General features: G+C 45.0%; 1 protein-coding gene across 2 annotated transcripts in view; it reads right to left on the reverse strand.

The window, feature by feature from the left end:
* The window catches only part of PEX14 (peroxisomal biogenesis factor 14), a 116238-nt gene that overhangs the window by 69557 nt on the left and 27031 nt on the right, over positions 1-19650 (reverse strand). Inside the window, exon 3 of one of the 2 annotated variants that reach the window (XM_088671549.1) lies at positions 14032-14193. The exons of the other annotated variant lie outside the window; for it this stretch is intronic. Within the exon in view, the coding sequence (XP_088527675.1) occupies positions 14032-14193 (162 nt within the window). The remainder of the gene's footprint in view (positions 1-14031; positions 14194-19650) is intronic. 2 annotated transcript variants of the gene reach the window in all.

Genomic DNA, 19650 nt, shown 5'->3' on the forward strand with positions numbered 1-19650 from the left:
ATTGGGGGGGCTGAACATTAAGAGTCTGTATATGTTTTTTAAAACTGTTCTCTTGTAGCTGTGACAAGGAAGAAGACAGAAAACATTAAGAGACGGTTCTGTGCTTCTAACATTGTGGTATATTTTGTTTACCAACCCTCTGGGGGCGGGAGTTAGCTTGCACTTCCTTCCATATTTCAAAAATACAGAGGGTCCAGGCAATATGTACATTTATTTAAACTTAATGGATTAATCACTCAATTAATCAGTCGGAAGGCAGATGACTAATCAAGTAAATAATCTCCATTTGGTTTGTTAAATAGCCCCACTAATAGCCACAGCCCTTCATATTATCATCTTCTAACGCTTTAAAAAGCTATTTATGCATCCTGCGGCATCCTGCAGCCATGAGTATCATTGATTAATTAGGTGTTGCCTGAAATGGTAGCCATTTCTACGGATCTTCTCCTCAAGCCCCCTGCCCTATCAGTTTTAGCAAATTACTCTGGTGGATAGCATTCTGAGCAGACACCAAGTTGTTTTTCTCCCTGCTAGGGAATCCATCTATCCCAGCTTCCTGGTTCCAACAGAGGACAGCCCAACTGGGCAAGAAGGAATATATACCTTGCTCTCCTGTTTGCCCTCAACCTGTGATATCTGAACACAGAGGCTCCCATTCCTAACAGTTTCTTGTATTACGTAACTTACAAGATCCTAACAACTCCGAGTCTAGGATACTTCGATGACCGGTTGGTTACTTGCCCAATCACTGGGTTCTTTGTGGGGAGTCGCTGCTAATAGTTCCCCCACGGCTCAGATGCAGGGCTCATATCCACCAGGAACCTTGTGTTCAGTATTGGGGACCCAATTTAATGGCGCTCACTTCCAGCTGAGGTCAGACAGGCCCCATCTCCCTGTCGAACTTCCTGTGCCTGCTGGAGACTTATTTGTTCCAGAAAGCTTTTTAATGGATCCCTGATTTCATAGATCTAAAACTCTCTCTTTTTGTACGCCGTTTAGAGGCGGGAGTAATTAAGTGGTTATATAAATTGTCAAAATTAACGACAACAACAACAATCATGGCAAAAAAGATCATTATTATTATTATTACTGTATTATAATTGCATTTTTATCTCATAGCTCAAGATGGTATGCACGGCTCTCCCCGTCTTCATTTTATCCTCACAATAACCCTGTGTTATTGTTGAAGTCCAATGACATCTGGATGGCCACTGTTTTTCCCATCCTCCTCCTATTATATTTATTTATATTTATATTTTACCTGTCCTCCTTGGAGCTCAAGGTGGTGTACATAATTCACTGCCTCCCCATTTTATCCTCACAACAACCCTGTGAGGTAGGCTAGGCTGTAAGGCAATGACTGACCAGAGGTCACTCAGTCAGCTTCATGGCTGAGTGGGGATTCGAATCACACTACACTGGCTTTCTGCTACACATAAACCAAACATAATTATCAGCAGAGATGGTCCCTAGTAAAACCTATTATTGGTCTTTCAATGTGGGTGGAGTGTTTCGGAACACAGCAGTCTGCACGCTCACACAGAAGTAAGCTCACTGATTTCAATGGGAATTATTGTACAGAGTGTCTCAAATACGGAGAGGGTTGTTTTGCCCCAGGCTAAGCAGAAGGAAGCCTTTCAGATGATCCCAGCTTCAAAGTAAATGTGTTTGGAGGACTTAGCAATCACATCAGGGTTCCTGAAAATGTTTTAAAACACTTTAAAGAATTCATTATGCTAAATGGAAAGCCAGGTTGAACCCAAAATGGTCCTCATGTTTATGGGAAAACTTCACAGAATTAGAGAAGGCAGGGTGGGAGACAAAACTTTTTTTATAGAAAAGTGGTCTTTTGAACACATTTTGGATTAAAACTGTTGAGGGTATCATCCAGACTAATGAGTTATTGGGAACGTTGTGGAACTGAATAGCAGGGGCTTAGTGGGATATGGTGTTATAAAGTCATGTATTCATATTAATGCATTGTATAATCACAGGGTCATATCCAATGCTAGTCCTACCCAGAACAGACCCATAGAAATTAATGCCCACTATTTGCAATAGGTCTATGCAGAGTAGGGCACTGGATACAGCTCTAAGGATATTTGTAATTGACTAACTTTTACTGAGAACGGACTCACAGATTGATGGCTATGGCTTGGACCTATTAATTTCAGTGGGTCTACTCTGAGCAAACGTTAGCTGAATACAGCTTTATGCATTTAATTTGTATTTTCAGAAAGATTTCTAATATTTTAGAACATTTGCAATGAGGACATAATAACAATACGTGGGTTTACTGTTGCAGCATATGGATTATTTTTGCATATAGATTTGTGAATTTTGTGTGTGTGCGCGCACGCACACAAGCACTCTAGTACTCATTCACAATAAAAGTGTTGTGGGTGCCAGCCTAGAAGAGCTGTCATTGTTGTTGTTGTTGTTGTTGTTGTTATCAAAAGATCTCAGGGCGGTTCACAAGATAAAAATACAAGATAAAAGCACAAATAAATATTCAAAACAAAAGCAACGAAACAATACACCCCCCCAAAAAAACCCCACATTTACAAGGCTGTAGAATATTAATCAGGGACCCAGGTGGCGCTGTGGGTTAAACTACTGAGCCTAGGGCTTGCTGATCAGAAGGTTGGCGGTTCAAATCCCTGTGATGGGGTGAGCTCCCGTTGCTCGGTCCCAGCTCCTGCCAACCTAGCAGTTCGAAAGCACGTCAGAATGCAAGTAGATAAATAGGAACCGCTACAGCGGGAAGGTAAACGGTGTTTCCATGTGCTGCTCTGGTTTGCCAGAAGCGGCTTTGTCATGCTGGCCACATGACCTGGAAGCTGTACGCCGGCTCCATCGGCCAGTAACGCGAGATGAGCGTGCAACCCCAGAGTCGGTCATGACTGGACCTAATGGTCAGAGGTCCCCAGAATATTAACCAGCCAAAGAGACCTATTTGAAAAGAATGCTATTTATAGATAAATATTTGACACACAAAACTAAGTTGTACTCAGAGCAGACCAGCTAAAATCAATGGATCTAAGACAGTCATGTCCATTCCCTTCAATGGACTAGCATTGCATACAACGCAACACGGGCAGAAAAAGGAATCCTGTTTTATCTTAAAGACTATCATATATACATTCTTTGGTGGGCTAGATCCTGGGTCCTGGACTCTGGACCAACCTTTAAATGTGACAGGTTACGGAAAAGTACTAGATGAGAGGGGAGGAATAAAGGAAGACTCTAGTCTTCCGAGGGATAGGCAAGACTGCCGGATACCCAGTTCATAATCTCCATCCCGGAGGAGGAATAACCTTGGGAAGGAATGAGATTCAGGGGAGCATCGCTCAAGCAAAGAGCTGGTGCTCCCCCTAGCCACCGCCGTGGGGAAGTGTGCCCTCTTGTCACCTGCCGGTGGAAAGAGAGAGGGAGAGAGAGAGGTGGAAAAAACGCAGCCCAAATTAAGTGTTTTCACTCGGTGGAAATGAAATGTTTTGCAAGATGAAACAGAAATAAAATTGTGGTTTTAGGTAATTACTAGTTGGCATTTACATATCACAGGCTGGTTCAACACCTATTCATTTTCCTCTTTTATTTTCAATTTTTTAAAATTGCTCATTAAAACCTAGCATATGACAGGGACATGGGAGAGAAAGGAGAGGGTGTATTGGGGGGATTATTCTCCTTTTCGTATGCAGTTTTTATTATTTTATTATTATAAAGTACTACAAAAATCCCCAGATCTTCTTTAAATACAGTTTATCTCTAATGATCATAGACAGGCACCACTTAAAGGCTGCGATCCTGCAACAGACATTTTACCTGGCAGCAAGCCCCCTTTAAAATTCAGTGGGACTGACTTCTGAGTTAGAGAGAGGTAGGATTGAGCTGTTGAAGGTTCCCTGGGATTGTGCCACAAGGTGGGGGTGGGGTGGGGTGCTGTGACGGCAATGCCTTCCCCTCTCACAGCTACACTCAATTAAGATTAAGAAGAGGGGTGAAAGGTAAGCTGTCGCTCTCACCCTGCAAAATCTGGGTTTTATTCTGGGACCAAGCCAGCTTCTGCAGTCTACTGCCTAGCAGTGAGTGAATAATAATAATAATAATAATAATAATAATAATAATAATAATAATAATAATGCAATTTTCCCACCTGCTTCTCCAAAGCAGTAAAAGATATAAGGTACAATGGTGACCCATTTGGGGAGGGGAAAATAAAATCCAAGCAGCAGCAACAGTATAAAGTTCTTCTCAAAAATAAGCAAGAGCACACTTCTGAGTTCAGCAGGGCTCTTCATCAGGCTGAATGTTAAGAAGGAACGCAGGAGCAAAGGAACTCCATGACTCAGAACTACCATAAACCCTGCACAGAACGAAGCGAGAGGTCATAAACGTTTGACCTTTAAAAAAAGAAAGAAAGCACGCCTAGCTGTCAGTCAGCTGACATTACCCAATGGCCAAGTGCCATCAGCTAATGGTCGGGGTTCAATTCTGCTCGGTTTGACTACACACGCCAGTTTCCTGAAAGCAGAAAGCAGGATTTAACACGTATACAGTCTTCTGGGTTTCTGGGGTATTTCCTGTTGTTATTCTGTCTCTCACAGCTACAATAAACCTACCATTAAAATTATGGACTGGTGATTTCTTCGTCAGAGGGCAAACAGGCAAATTTAGCAGGGGATCAAATACTTCCCCCCCCCACTGTATCCACAGTCCATTAGTAGATGAGCGGGTGGTTAAATCCTGTTCTGTTACCCCCGTCTCCCCATCCCTATGAGTCCCCAACTTTTACAGGTGGGTGGTCCTGCCAGTCACCTGATGTCAGTATGAGAGCAAATGATTGAGAGGGAGATGGTCCTGCCCCCTGTCGAAGTTGGCCCGCAGGGTGGGAGGAAGAAAAGATTTGAGGCCCACAGCTCAAAAATATTCCACACCCTTGAGATAGGGGAAATTTTCTGCTACTAGTATGTGCTGAAATCGTTATTATTTTGAATGCTCCCTCCAAAATGCCCCTTGCATTATGTAATCGGATATACTGGAAAGTGGGCTTTCCATGAAGGGTTTTCTCCCGATCTGATGCTAGCATTCCTATACTGTATGTCAGATGTTTCTAAACAGATTTATTTGTTTTAAAAACTCTCGCTTTTGCCATGTGTCCTAATGAAAGGATAAAACATATGATAAAAAACCATTTGAAACATGGATTAATTGAGCATTAAATAAGAAAAAAGAGAAGCAGAAGCAGGAAGTGGTACAGTCCTGTCTGCAACCTTCAGGACTCTACCACCTCAGTTCATTGCATGCACAACAGACCAGGCCTAACTCTGTAGGGTTTCGCACATGGTGGAGCGCCATTCCTTCACTCCAATACAGCAACACACAGCAGAATGACCAGTCTCTCATAGGAGGCTGCCTGCTGCCTCTCTGTGCGAGTTGCAGCTCTTGTCTGCTTCCCTCAGAGCAGTTCTGGTAAATGTGAACTGGTTTGGCTCTCATTAGAAGTAATTTACCTACTCCATAGCTCCTTCTTTGCACAACACTATACATGTTTAGTCAGAAGGAAGTCCCACTGAGCAAAATGGGACATATTTAGGCTGCAATCCTCTATGCATTTAACTAGAAGCCCCCACTGAAAGCAATAGCGGTCCCTTCTGAGTAAACATGTTGGAAGCTTATCACAGCTCCCTCCCTCCCTATACTTCACAAGTCTTTATTTAAAACAAACGCAGAGTGTTTCTTAGCTCCAGTTTGCATGTTTTATACTTGTTTTTCTTCTTTAAACTGTTATCCTGATGCGCTTCAGGGCATAAAACATCCACGAGAGAAGATGACATGATATAGACTAATATATTTTAAGGTCTATTGTGTAAATATGTATTTAGGGAATTCTAAAGCAGGGCATTATTGACCCAAGTCTCTCTTAAAACACTTTGATATATATTTAAATATGTGGAGGGGGGTGCAGAGTCCCTCCTTGAACAACAGCATGATTTTTTTTTTTGCAGAGTAGCCACATTTCAAAAGTGAAATATCTTCCACCCATCTTCAGATTTTATAGGCCCAGGGTGGAACATAAGAGTTTGATTATCAAAATCTTTCTTTAAAGAACAAAAAGGTTCTTTGGGGGGAAGGCAGGGAATGAAGTTGCTGCGGAAGGTGGGGTTACTTAAGCTGCCCTGAACCCATTAAAAGCAGCAAAGAGGGAGTCTCCCCACCCCCTCAAAAATGCTATGCAGTCTATACCTGCAAACACAACCCAAACAGAAGAGCACTCTCTCCTCTCATGGTTTCTGGCAAGTAGCATACTGAAGCATAGCTGCCTCTAACCAGGGAGGCAAAGCATAACTTTCGCGGCTAGTAGCTATTGATGACTGCCTTCTCCTACACAAATTTGTCCAATCCTCTTTCAAAGCCGCTCAAGTTGGTGGCCACTGCTGCCTCTTGCAGGAGTGAGTTCCACAGTTTAACTAGAAGAACGCAAGAGAGCACCCGGCCCTCGCTCTATCATGGCACGTTAAGGGCAACCGAGCCCAGCCTGTGCCCATGCAAGCTGCCTTCTCTTTGCCTGCCCAGGCCGGCTCCAAAACGAGGCAAGGTAGGATGAGTAACGGGCTTGTAGGGCTGTCGGCCGCGCTGTAAATATTCCATGAATGAATGGACTCCTTCAGCCTCCCACGAGCGCCATCCGGCATCTTTTATGGCCATTACGTTCAACTATTCTTTAAAAAACCAAAGACCTGTCATGATAACCTGACCAGGGAGGGAGAGAAAGGGCTCCATCAAAAGGCAGCAAACCAGACTCTCCGGGAGGCAGGGAGCGCAAGCTTCCTCTCCTCAGCACCCATGCAAAAATCACACACACACTGTCCACAGTCAAATTCAGGTGCTCTGAAGCAGCACAGACACAGGCTCAAAGCCCTGTTGACCCTTGCTCCCCATGCAGAGATCTCAGTCCGAAACCGTTCATTCCCAAAATGATGCATCATGGCACACAAGGGAGAGACATTAGCGTGCTGCATGTAAAGATTGCTGCAAATTCAGGAGGGTGTTGGGTGATTCATTTGGGGTTGGGTGGAAGGCAGGCTAGCCCCCGCAGTCTACGCGTACACGAAAGAATGAGGATTTGGTAATGCGAGCAAGGTTAGAGAATTTGGGTGGATGGAGCAAAGCATTGAAAAAAGTGTGCTAATAACAAACCACTCTTTGCAAAACAACAACAAACCACTCTTTGCAAGAAGAAACATAGGAAGCTGTCTTATACCATTAGGCCGTCTAGGCCAGTGCTGTCTGCACAGACTGGCAGCAGCACTCCTGAGATTCAGACAAGAGGATGGTTCAGACCTGGGACCATCCATGTGCAGAGTAGAGGCTCTACCACTGAGATACTTTTCACCTAGAAAGCTAGCACATCAGGGAGAAAGGTCACATGGTCCATTACCTCATTCTCTGTGGACAGTCTTGGTCTATTTCTGCTTGCCTTCCACACAGACAAGGGTTACCCTCTCCGGGCCTAAGCAGAGATGCTGCAGCATTATCCGTGCTCGGAGGAGACTGCCTGTTGTGCTTCTGCATGAGTCCCTGCTCTGCTATTGTCTTCTTTCAATCAGTTGCTTCTGGGGCCAGATTATTCTGCATCTCTGTATCAGGCAAGGCTGGGTCATCCACAGCAGGGCGATCTGTCCTTGGAAAAATCCACCTGCCGCACCACTGCATGACACCAGGCTTTGAATTTGTTTCCTTCCAGACAGAAGGCACTTTCAGATCAGCAGGTGACCCACATAGAAAAACAGGTTGAAGGTTGATTTGTGGACTGGTGGGTCTTACGCTTACACACAAACTCCAAATATAAAGCATTCCATGCCACTAACATCACAAATTTGGGGAACCGGTTTCAACAAAAGGGATTGAGGCCCTTGCAAAACGAGAGAGAGAGAGAGAGAGAGAGAGAGAGAGAGAGAGAGAGAGAGAGAGAGAGAGAGCAGGTCTTGCATGCAAAGCACTATTTTTGTGTGTGTGTGTGTTTGTGTGTGTTTTTCATTTTCCCAAACCTTGAAGCAGTCAGCACATGTCAAGCATTATTACAATTACACTTTTTACCTACTAAAAAATTAATAACCAATTATCTTCTTCAGGGAGGGAGGGAGGCCGGCAGGTCCTTTACCTACACAAGAAGCACTGCGAGGCACCAGCAGATTAAAGACACGCATCATATATTTACAGAGGACTGCTACCTGGGTACAAGGATTCAGCTCATACAGCATTGTTTGGATGTAAAACAAACAAACAAACCCAAAACCAAAAGAACAATGCAGATTATTCTGTTAGCAAAGACAAGAACAGTCCTTCTGTTTTGGGGCTGGCAGGCAACTTCCTTCCAAATTTATCAGGACAAGATCCTAGTCCTTATGCTTTTATTAAAGTTTTCCATCCAGGTACACAAGGTGTATCCAATGCTAGTCCTACTCAGAAGACACCCACTGAAATGAATGGGCATGACTAACTTCAGTTCGTTCATTTCAGTGGGTCTACTCAGAGTTGGGTGCAGTTCCAAGGTCTGCTTGAAGGCGAATAATCAGAATTTGGAAGGAGAAATTGTGTGGGCAGAAAGGCCAGCAAAAGTATTTGTGTAGGAGCAGCAATATGTGGATGGAGCTCACTGTAGCCCCATCCACATCTCATCACAAGCCCCACCCATACCACAAACAGGTGATGTGCCACACCCATATTTCATAAAACACCCCACCCAGAAAGGAAGGTACTGCCCACAGTCCACAGTACAAAGCACCACCTTACCCCATATTTGCCCACTCGGCCACTAGAGTTTGGAACTGGCACAGTTACAGGTGCCACGTAATACTTGTTCAGCACTCATAAAAAAGCAATGTTTTAGTGTGGCAGAACACTAGACTTTGGAACTCCCTGCCTATTGACACCAAGTATACTCTTTTCAGTGCCTGCTAAAAACATTTTTGTTTAGGCATTCCTATCCAGACATGTATAATGCTGACATGTGTTTTGAACTGGTTTTTAGCTTATCCTTGATTTTAATTATTTTTTGAAGTTTTCAAGTTGTTGCTTTTAACTTTTTTCCCTGTTGATAATTCCATTGGTTTATACTTTTCTGTAAACCAGAGGTGTGTTCCCCACCCCACCTTATTCTCAAAGTCAACCCTTCGCCCCAAACGGGGCACCATCCTTTCATTTGGACACAAGTTCTCTATTGGGTCCAGGAGCACCATCGCTAAAAGGTTTTGATTTTCCTTCTCTCCCTTCCTTTCCTTTTTGTATTTCTTCTAAAACAGCCCCCACGCCTCAGCATTCTCATCTATGCCACCCCATCAATGGTAACCCAATTTGAATGCCTCCAAGCTCTGTCTGGAGGGCTTGCTGGAGAAATCAACGCTTTTTATCTTAAGGATTATGGATCGCTGCTTGGCTGAGTACCCATTTTTGCAAATATATATATATATTATTATAATTGCAATGGAGGATCTGATGCTTTTCACTCTTCTGACCTCCCAAAATGAAATCTCACATTTGGTGGTGGGGTTGGTTACCTCCTGTCCTTACTTTCCTGCAGGAAAATCTCCGCCGCCCCCCCAAACCCACTGCCTGGTTCTCTTTCTCTCTCTCTGCCTGGCCTTGTCCAACTCTTTTTAAGCCATGCAAAGATTTATTAACATTTACAGTAAAAACAAATAAAATAAAAAAAAATGCTGAAGTAAGAAACGCGGTGAGGTAAGGGCTGCAAGCTGCTAGCACCATTTATCTGCGGAAATCCAATTAGCACTCGAGTGCCAAAGATACCTGGAAAAGCGCTCCCAATCGAATCAAAAAATGATACAAAAACATTAACCTGATGGGCTTAAAAAGTCCACATTTAAAACATTTAAAGTAATAAAGGCCCTTTTATTGAGTCTTTTCTATATTTCATTACGGTCCAAATTGACCAAATGCACTTTTCCAAGGCTGAGGTTTTGTTTTTAGATTTTTATTCATTTATTTTTTTGAAAAAAACCAAGCCTCTTACATCGAATGTTGTTGGGTTTTTTTTTTTTGCAAAGGGGGGGGGGTGGACTGGCCTCTCTTGCTAGGTTTTAATGCTCAAGCAAAAACAGCATTTTCATTGTTGTAATCTTTAAAAAGTAAAGTAAATATAACAGAAATAGGAATTATTTCTAACAAGGAGAATGAAAGCATAGAATCAAAGAATTGTAGAGTTGGAAGGGATATGGGGGGTGGGGGTGTTATCCAGTCAAACCCCCTGCAAATAACTGAAGTAGCAGAGTATAAGAAAATTATTTTTGGTACCCATTTTTATTATTAGCATATTTATTTAATGAAATGCATCCACTGCTGGATTGCCAAATAAATAAAAAAGATCCTCAAAGTCATTTACAAAAATAACAAAACAATAAAATTATGGGCGAAAACAGTTAAAACATCCCAAAACTAAAACCAGCAATGAATTAAAAACAGGTGAAATCACACATCAGCATTATACATATCTGCATATCCAGGTAGGCTTGAATAAACAAAAATGTTTTTTAACGAAAAAGAGTACAGTGATGGCCCCTGCCTAATGTCAATAGTCAGGGAGTTCCAAAGGGCAGGTGTCGGGAGACCTCCAACTAACACGTCCCATCAGCATAAGGATTTCCTGCTTGCACAGTGGGTCTTTCCCCCATGTCCTTCTCAACTCTGCTCTGGATGGTTTGGGGAACCCTTAGAACAGCCTGGTTTAAAGATAAGGGTCTGTAAATAAGGAGCCCAGGAGCCCTGAAGCTCCGAGCCAACCTGGTCAGCAGAAGGGGCAGGCACACAAGTCTTGCGCATGATGGCGAGAGGCACCATATTCTATCGGAATTATAGGGATGTAGCCAACTGAGGCCCCAGCCACATTACACATTTAAAGTGGAAGCAAACCACTTTTATCATGACTTTCCCCCAAAGACTCCTGGCTGCTGGGAACTGTAGCTTTGTGAGGGGTGAACTACAGTTCCCGGGATCCTTTGGTAGAAGTCATGTGCTTTAAATGGTTGCAACCTTGGAAGAGACAGTTTCCCTTCTTGCTCACCCACAGCCACAGAGAAAACATAATGCCTCTTCTAGCATCATCTTAGAAAAACCCCATTACTCCCTCTCCCTTGCACACACACAGAGAAGCTGATCTAGAAGAGGCACTCTGCCTGCTCTCACTCTCTCACAAGCACACAGGAGAATGCATCTTTTAGCTTAATACTAAAAGAGGCATTCCCCCCCCCACTCCCACACACAGAACACCTTTTTTAGCCGTACCTTAAAGGTGACATGCATGGGGTGTATTGGGTGTTAGGGGAGGGTAGTACCTCTGGTGGGGGACATGTCATGCCCCTTCTGGAGTAGATTGTCCACCTTTGGTCCCCACCCTGCACTCGTCTCTCACCTGTGGCTCCTGGAAGCTGTCAGCATGTGACAGCATCCACTCCCTGGGAACTGGCTTCAACTGGCCGGCTAAGCCAGGTGACAGTAGCTGATGGGTCTTAAACCCTACGTGACTTAGGGACTTCCCCTGCATGTGAAGACAGGCTTTGGCGGATTGAGCAAATGAGACCAACAGTGGGTCCAACGGTGAAGGCGGTTTTCTGCACGTGCTGCAGAGGGAAGGGAGGGACAGATGGGAAGGTAGCACACCTAGGAGAAGGAAAACTCTGACCCTAAACCTCCACTGCCTTGAGGGATATCTTCGGGAGGAGAAAAGGCTAAGGACGAAATCCTACACACAAATCCAGAATGGAGCCCCTAAGACGGCTGCATAGCACTTTGGACAAGAGGGGGCTCTTGTCGTCTGGGCAGCCCAGGCCCTCCATACACACTGCCCAGGCTTGCACCCTGGGAAAGTCACTTTGGTGCTGCTAGCTAATGGTTGGATTCACACACACACACCCGAGGCGCACTCCACTGTCTCTCGAGACAGATGGATGCCAGCAACAAAGATGTGGCAATCCCCCCCGCCCCATAAGCACACAGAAGACAGAATGCATTTTTTACCCTAATCTAAGAGGCGGCATTTCCTTTTTCCTCATGTAAAGGAGAAGATGCCTCTTCTCAGGGGTAGCTTCCCAGCTATCGTTTTTGCATTAAAAGAAACATTTTTAAAAAATGCTGCCTTGCTAATGTGGAACACCTTTTTTTAAGCCAACTAAAAGGCTTTTAATTGGACTAATCTAACCAATTAACTCACTGCAATCCTTAGCTGCTGCTTCTAAAATCACTTCTGTGTTTTTAGAATGTTTTGCAGGAAACCGCTCCTGTGAAACCCCTCTGACTAATCAACAGCTTTGGATTTTCACCACTTGCTTAAAAAACACATTTCTTTTACTCAGGCATTTCCAGCCCAGCACCAGCTTTTAACGAACCTCAGAACATTTCATTCATTCATATATAAATATATATGTGTGTGTGTATATGTATGTATTGTTGCAGCTTTTTTTGTAAACTGCCTTATAATCATTCTGGTAAAAGGCGACAGATAAGTGATTTTAAATATGCAAACGAATCTAAAATATTGTACATTTGAGCATTCAAAGTGCTTTACAGTTATTATCATGTTGTGATAGTTGCAAAAAACCCTGTAAGGCAGGTTCCCCAGTTTGATCTCCAAGTAAGTGCCCTCTGCCTGAAATCCTTGGAGAGATGCTGCCAGTCAGTTGTAGACCAGTGTTTCTCAAACTTGGGTCTCCAGCTGTTGTTGAGCTATAACTCCCATCATCCCTGACCACTACGGATGATGGGAGTTGTAGTCCAACAACAGCTGGAGACCCAAGTTTGAGAAACACTGGAGCAGACAATACCAAGGGTCTGGTTAGGTATAAGGTAGCTTCCTGTGATCCACCTTGCATGCAGAATCATAGAATAATAGAGTTTTAGAGTTGAAAGGGGTCACAGGGGTCATCTAGTCCAACCCCCTGCAATGTAGAAATATTTTGCCCAATATGGGGCTCAGACTCATGCTCTACCGACTGAGCTACCCCAGTAGGATAGAAGAACCCCAACATCTCCAGGTAGGGCACAGAAAGATTCACTGGCTGAGATCCCAAAGGGCTGCTGCCATTCAGTGTTCACAATACTGAGCTCAATGGATCAGATGTCTGCCTTGGTAAAAGGCAGCTTCCTATGAAAGGGGAGGAGAGGAAGGTGAAGAAAGAAAACAAGTTCCAACAACCCATCCAGCGTAGCTCGGTCAGTCCACTGAGTGGAGGGAAATCAGAAAGAGAAATCGTTAGCTAGTCCACAGTGCATCTATGCTTGGAGATCAATTCATTTACCACTGGCCCTGTACATTTACAGAAAAGTACTTCTGATATAATAAAAGGGCTCATAAACACGCAGAAATTGGGTTAGGCCCGTTTCGAATTCCTGCCAAACAACGGCTCAGAAAAATGAAGCTCTATTTTAATTAGGTGGACTTCCAACGAGTGATTCGATCAGGGCCGAGGCCGTCTAGATGCCATTTCGGCTCAGTGGCCTCCACGTACACGGGCTAAGAGCACTTCTGATGAGATTAGGGGCCTCCTCTGCCCCGCTCTGGGTTGCGCCAGGCTCCCCGCTGGCTGCATAAACCTGGACGATCGGGGGGGGGGGAAGACTGCACATGCGAAGGAAACCCGGCAAAAGGCTCACCCAGCAGGTGACCCTTTCCCTTGGAGAGCTATGCAAGACAGAGAGATCTACCTGGAGATGTAGGGGGATTGAACCTGGAACCTTCTGCATGCGGCAATTGACCTCTAAGCTACAACCCGTTCCCTAAAAACAAAGCAGTAAGATTCTAGTCCTCATTGTTCTGAACAAAAGGCTGGTTTCAATAGCAGCATAGGAATCTGCCTCACGCATTGACCAGCAATGGCTCTCTCACTGTCTCTCCCAGCCCTAACTGGGGATGTTCTGCATGCCAAGCGGGTGCTAACCACTAAGCTACCTCCCTTTCCCACGTACATTCCGACCAGAATGGGAGCTGGCATCAGGCCATAGTCTTGAACTGCCAGTTACCTGGATTCGGCCCTCTGGAGAGTTTGCAGGTCTAGGTCTTTCCGATTCCCAAGCAATCCCCACCTTCAGAGTTTGGTTGCGCTGGTCAGCTCTTGCAGAGAACCATGGACGAGAACCAGGAAGGCGGATCTGCTCTGCTGTGCCAGCCATCCTGACTTGGACCTGCAGACCAAGGCAAGGTCCTCAGCAGCCTCTCCCAAACCGGGTGCCCTCCATATGTTGTGGGGCTACAACTCCCATCAGTCCCAGGCAGCACAGCCAACGGTCAGAGATGATGGGAGGTATTGTCTGAAGGATCTTGAGGGCACCTCGTTTGGGGAAGGCCAGTCAAAAGTCTAAGTGGCCAATCCTCAAAACTTCCTAAGGAGCCAATCGATCAGGAAGGCAAAGCTGCAGATCATTTTGGGCGTTGTGAAGATTATTATCCCTGTTGCGATTATATGCCTGTACCCAACCTGAAGCTAGGCTCTCTCAGGGCAAGCTCTGACATGACTACTCTCCCTGCATTTTTATTGGCAAAGTGTGAAGGGCAACAGAGGCCTTAACAATCCAGTAAATCCCGAGACTCTGCAGGAACTGAAGCTTGGATTTCTGCAGGGAGATTTGCTGTTGCACTCAGGCTCTGGCAGCATTTGGGGACTTTTTAAGCTTAGAGGAAAGGCAAGTACAAGGCGACATGATATACCACAATAAAATTATGCACACCATAGACGAAAGTTTTTCTCCCTCTCTTGTAACACCGGAATTTGTGGGCATCCAATGGACTCAGGACAGACAAAAAGGAAGCACTTCTTCTTGGTAGAGCATGAGACTCTTAATCTTAGAGTCATGGGTTCAAGCCCCACGTTGGGGAAAAGATTCCTGCATTGCAGTGGGTTGGACTAAATGATCCTAGCCGTCTCTTCCAACTCTAAAGACATCTAAAGCACTGTTAACCCAATTTAAAAACAGCTATGGCTTCCCCCAAGCAATACTCCTGGGAGCTGTAGTTTGTTAAGGGTGATGAGAGTTGTGAGGAGATCCCTAATTCCCCTCACAGGGCTACAATTCCCGGAGTCCTCCAGGGAAGAGGGTCTGATTGTTAAACCTCTCTGGGAACTGCAGCTCTAAGGAGGGGAAATAGCAACCTCCTCGTAACTCTCGGAACCCTTAACAGAATACCATTCCCAGGATTCTTCAAGGGAAGCCACGACTATTTAATGAGGTATCATGCTGCTTTAAACGCATGGCGCATAGTTGGCCTGACAAAGACACAACATTCTGGGTGGGATCCCCTATTATTTCCTCGGAATGGCAAGATTTCACACAAGATGAAGTCAGAACACAGAGGAATTTTAAGAACTTTGGTGCACCTTCAGAGGAGAATTGTGCTCGCTACGGTGAAGGATAGGTTGCGCCGGTGGGGGCACCGCAAAACAAAGACGAAAGATAAAAATGGTGGACGTCCTGGGATTGCTTTGGACAAGCGGTCACTCTCGCCGCATGACTCCCGCACCCCACCCCACCCGAGACTTTTCTCAAGGGGAAACTGGCCATCGATCTCGGGACACGCAACTTCCAGGGCCGTTCCTTATCTCAGAACAGCCTCTGCCGCGAATTCCTGCCTACGCTTTAATGTTTAAATTATTAAATGCATTAATGTATTTACATTATTCAAGTCTTATGTGCATTTTTCTCAGATAATTTATGTATAAGAGTTTGAATGTCCATGACTGTTAATGTCTACAAGCCTTCCTGTTCATTATTGATTCTGGAAAGGAGGGGAGGGGGAGGGAGGGAGCAGGGTGGGGGGGAGAGAAAGCTAGTGTTTTAATGCCTTATTTTTAATGTATTAAGAGTCTGAATAAGTGCATTCTCTTTTTTCTTTTGTAATTTCATAATTTAAGTAGTGCATTTATTAAACTGACACAGTATGAATTGTGGTGAAGGCTGGCACTGGTCCAGCCTGCCAAAGCAATTCGACCGACCATCACGCTGCACTCTGCAAATCTCGCAGTAGCTTTTGCTCTAGACCTCAACGATCTCACTCTCTCCTCCTTTCAGAAACCGGGGTGGGTGCAGGAGTTTATTTCGAAGTGCACACTGCCTTTCCCTTTTGACAGCTGCTCACCTCCAGACAACTCATTCCTCCTTTTTTCTCCTGTTTGCATACCTGTTCGCTGCAAACAGATCATTATTCTCATGTACCCCAGGCTGAGATAGAACAGTTTTGTTTTTCTAACAAAAATAATATGGTCATAAGTTTTCTTTTTTGGGGGGAGAGGGGTTTGAGGGTGTAGTGCAACCAAAAAAAGGCCCACAATTAACACCTGTGGCTTCCCCCACCAAATTCTGAGAACCGTTGTTCGTTTAGGGTGCTGGGAATGATAGCTCAGTGACAAGCACACTACAGTCCCCAGAATTTTTTTTGGGGGGGGGAGCCATGTGCATGTTAAGTGTGCTTCATAATGTTAAATGCAGCTGTGACCCTGGTTCAGACCACAGGTAAGGTGCTGAAAGAACTCCTGCCCCGAAAACTTGGAGAGATGCTACTGGGCACTGTAGTAAATATTGAGCTAGATAAACCAATGACGACGCAGTGTAACAACTTCAGGAAGGACCTTATCCAACTAAGTCCTGCTCGAAGCAGAACCAAAGTTAGCCATGAATTTAATGGACCAAAGTTAGCCGTGCCCATTGATTTCAATGGGTCTTCTCTAAGTAGGCTTAACAGTGGATACAAACCTTTGTGGGTTTTTGTTTTCTTTAAAAAGGATGTATGCTTAACCTCTGCCTACGTATTGCACAAGTGACAGTGTGTGTGTGTCTAGAGTAACTTCTGTGGATTTATTTGGAAGGCTGACTAATGGCTTGTGTACATGGGAGGTAATTTCCTGCTGGTTTGAAAAGGTCCTTTACAGTCCCCCATCCCCACCATTGTATAATTAGTGCCTATTGTCATGCTTGTAACAGAGATCAAACTGGTTTCAGGTGGTACCTTCTCTCCCCTTTTCTGTTTAGAAAAACAAATGTTCTTCTATTACTAGCTCCTGCTGTTAAAGATTTCCTACCTTCATGGTGAAGGGAGCCAGCCCTGGGGGGAAACTGGGGCTCAGTGGCAGAGCTTCTACCGGTATCTTGCACGCAGATCATCCCGGATTCAATCCCAGATAGGAGATGGAATAAGACTCCCTGCCTGAAACCTCGGAGAGTCGCTGCCGGTCAGTGTAGACAATACTGAGCTAGGTGGACCAGGCAGCTTCCTATGTTCCCAAGTCTTAAGGGGAGGTCCGTAGCTCAGTGCAATTTCTCAGCTTCTCTCGGCCTGAACACAAGACGGCATCCCTGTAACATGATCAACGTCTCAAACTTGTGGAAGCGGACAAAAGGGGGGTGGGGAGAGAGGAAAATAAAAGTGTCGGGGAAGGGGGAAATGTTGTTGTTGCAAAGTTCCCGGCCGCTGTTTTAAGAGAGCTGACTCTGCCATTTCTAAGGTTAAGTTTGTGTTTTCCTCCCTCCCTCCCAAACGGGCTTACTCATTACCATTCTTTAACTGTTACAATTTATATCAGCATATAATGTTAAATAATTACAGGGAACGAAGGCTCACTCTGGCGAGGATATAAACGCACCGTGGGATTCTACAGATTTAAACAAATAACGCGCGCGGCAGGGGGGCGAGCGGATGAATTAGCATTAATACCCTGCTTGGGAGATCCCAAGGCTGCTCTGCTGTTTAAATACAGATCCTTTTCTGCAACCATCGCGGCAAGATGACAGCTCGCCGAGCCAGGAGGGGAAGCGGCTGGGTGGTGGGCTTTTCGGGCAGCCGACAGAGTCCCCGGAAAGGGACGAGGGAGGGGGAAGGGGGGAAGACAAGAAGGCAACCCTCAGCAAACACTCAATGGGGCACATCAGCTAAAAATAAATAAAAGAACTCCTGTTTTAACACTTGGTAGCAGCCAGCTAGATTAAAACCTTCCCTTTTAAGGGATGCACGGGATCGCCAGCTAAATGGAAAAGTTGGCAGCAAGAAGAGGGAGACGGAGAGTTCACGGCTGAGCAGCCGGCCGCTGAGGACCTGCCTGCTACCAGTGACGTCCGGGGACGTGAACAGGGTCTGTGCATGATCACAGGAAGATAAGAAGCTGCCTTGTGCAGAGTCAGGCCGTTGTGTCCACCTTTCTCAGTACTGCCTGCTCCGACTGGCAGCGGGTCTCCAGGGCTTTGGTAGAGTCTTATTCCATCTCCTACCTGGAGATTAAACCTGTGTGTACAAGGCAGATGCTTTTCCCTTTGAACTATAGTCTTTATCCAGGGCTGACTCCTTTCTTGGGGGATGGGAGATCTTAAACGGGCAGCTCATGACAGAAGACCATTTAGTCTGCTAAACAGAAAAGGGAAGAGAATGTACCACCTGAAGGAGCAATTTTATTTCTGTTACAAGCATGGCAACAGGCAATAATAATAATAATAATAATAATGTGATGAACTCAGGAGAGCTGCTTTTCAGGCTGGCAGGTAAGTTATCTCTTATGTAAAGTCATTAGTCACCCTTCCAAACGGATCCACAAAAGTTACTAGCACACAGCACATTTAATACCTATGCACACCTGTTTTATTTTATTTTTACGGTTTCAAAACATTCAGGAGACCAGCACTTATCAGTGATTTCAAGAGCAACTCATGTAAGTCACTTGTGCCAAAACAACCTTCCCCAGTCACAAATGTGCCAGGACCCGGCCGGTCACACACACACACACACACACACACACACACACACACACACACAGACAAAAGTAGCCTACTATGTAGAGTTGCTGTAAAGATGAAATGGAGAGGGGGAGCAATGTGGAAATGAATGTAAATATAATAATAGGAGAAGGATTCTTCCTCGGGTGCCCGCCCCCCACTTCTGAGATTGGGCAGGCAGCAACCACACAATTATGGACTTCCTACCCCTGCAACTCTCTCCCCAGAGAGGCCTTCCTGGTACCTCCTTGCATATCCTTTCAGCCTTGGACAAGAACTGCTTTTTTCTATTTCCCATTTATTTTTTTAATTATTTGAATTGGTTCCCTCTGACTGCCCTTTCCGTTGACTGCTTCTGCTGCTTTTAATTGCACCTTCATCTTATCGTTCCCCAGTTTTAGTGCTTTAATTGCTGTTGTTTTTAAAATCAAACCCCGGGGAGCAGAAACACTTCCGCTGACATACAGGAGATAAATCTTTTAAGAACGAAAGAAGTCACTCTCACCCAATTTGCAGGGAATTTGTTCCGGCTCGCCTGCAGGCAGCCACTCTTCGCCCTGGGCGAGCCGCTATTTACCAGCCTGCCATTTACCTGTGCAATTAAGTTGGAGAGAAGTCCACTTCTGGCTGAGAATTGCCAGGCAGCATCTCTCTTCGACAAACCTGTGATGTTTTTTGCTGCTGGCTGCTTTTTAAAGAATAGAATCCCAATCAAGATGAGCTGTTCTGATGTGACAGACCTAGAGCAAGAGGCTTGTGTTGCAATGAAAGAAGGCTTCGTAGATTTTGTCAGGAAGGTATCCTGAACAGAAAATTTTCCTGCAGAATTCCCTCAAGATTTCTCATTCCAGGATAACTTCACTGTGAGTGACACACAGTTCTCTAGCG

The sequence above is a fragment of the Zootoca vivipara genome, chromosome 6, assembly GCF_965207765.1.
Source record: "Zootoca vivipara chromosome 6, rZooViv2.hap1.1, whole genome shotgun sequence".
Taxonomy (NCBI): Eukaryota; Metazoa; Chordata; class Lepidosauria; order Squamata; family Lacertidae; genus Zootoca; species Zootoca vivipara.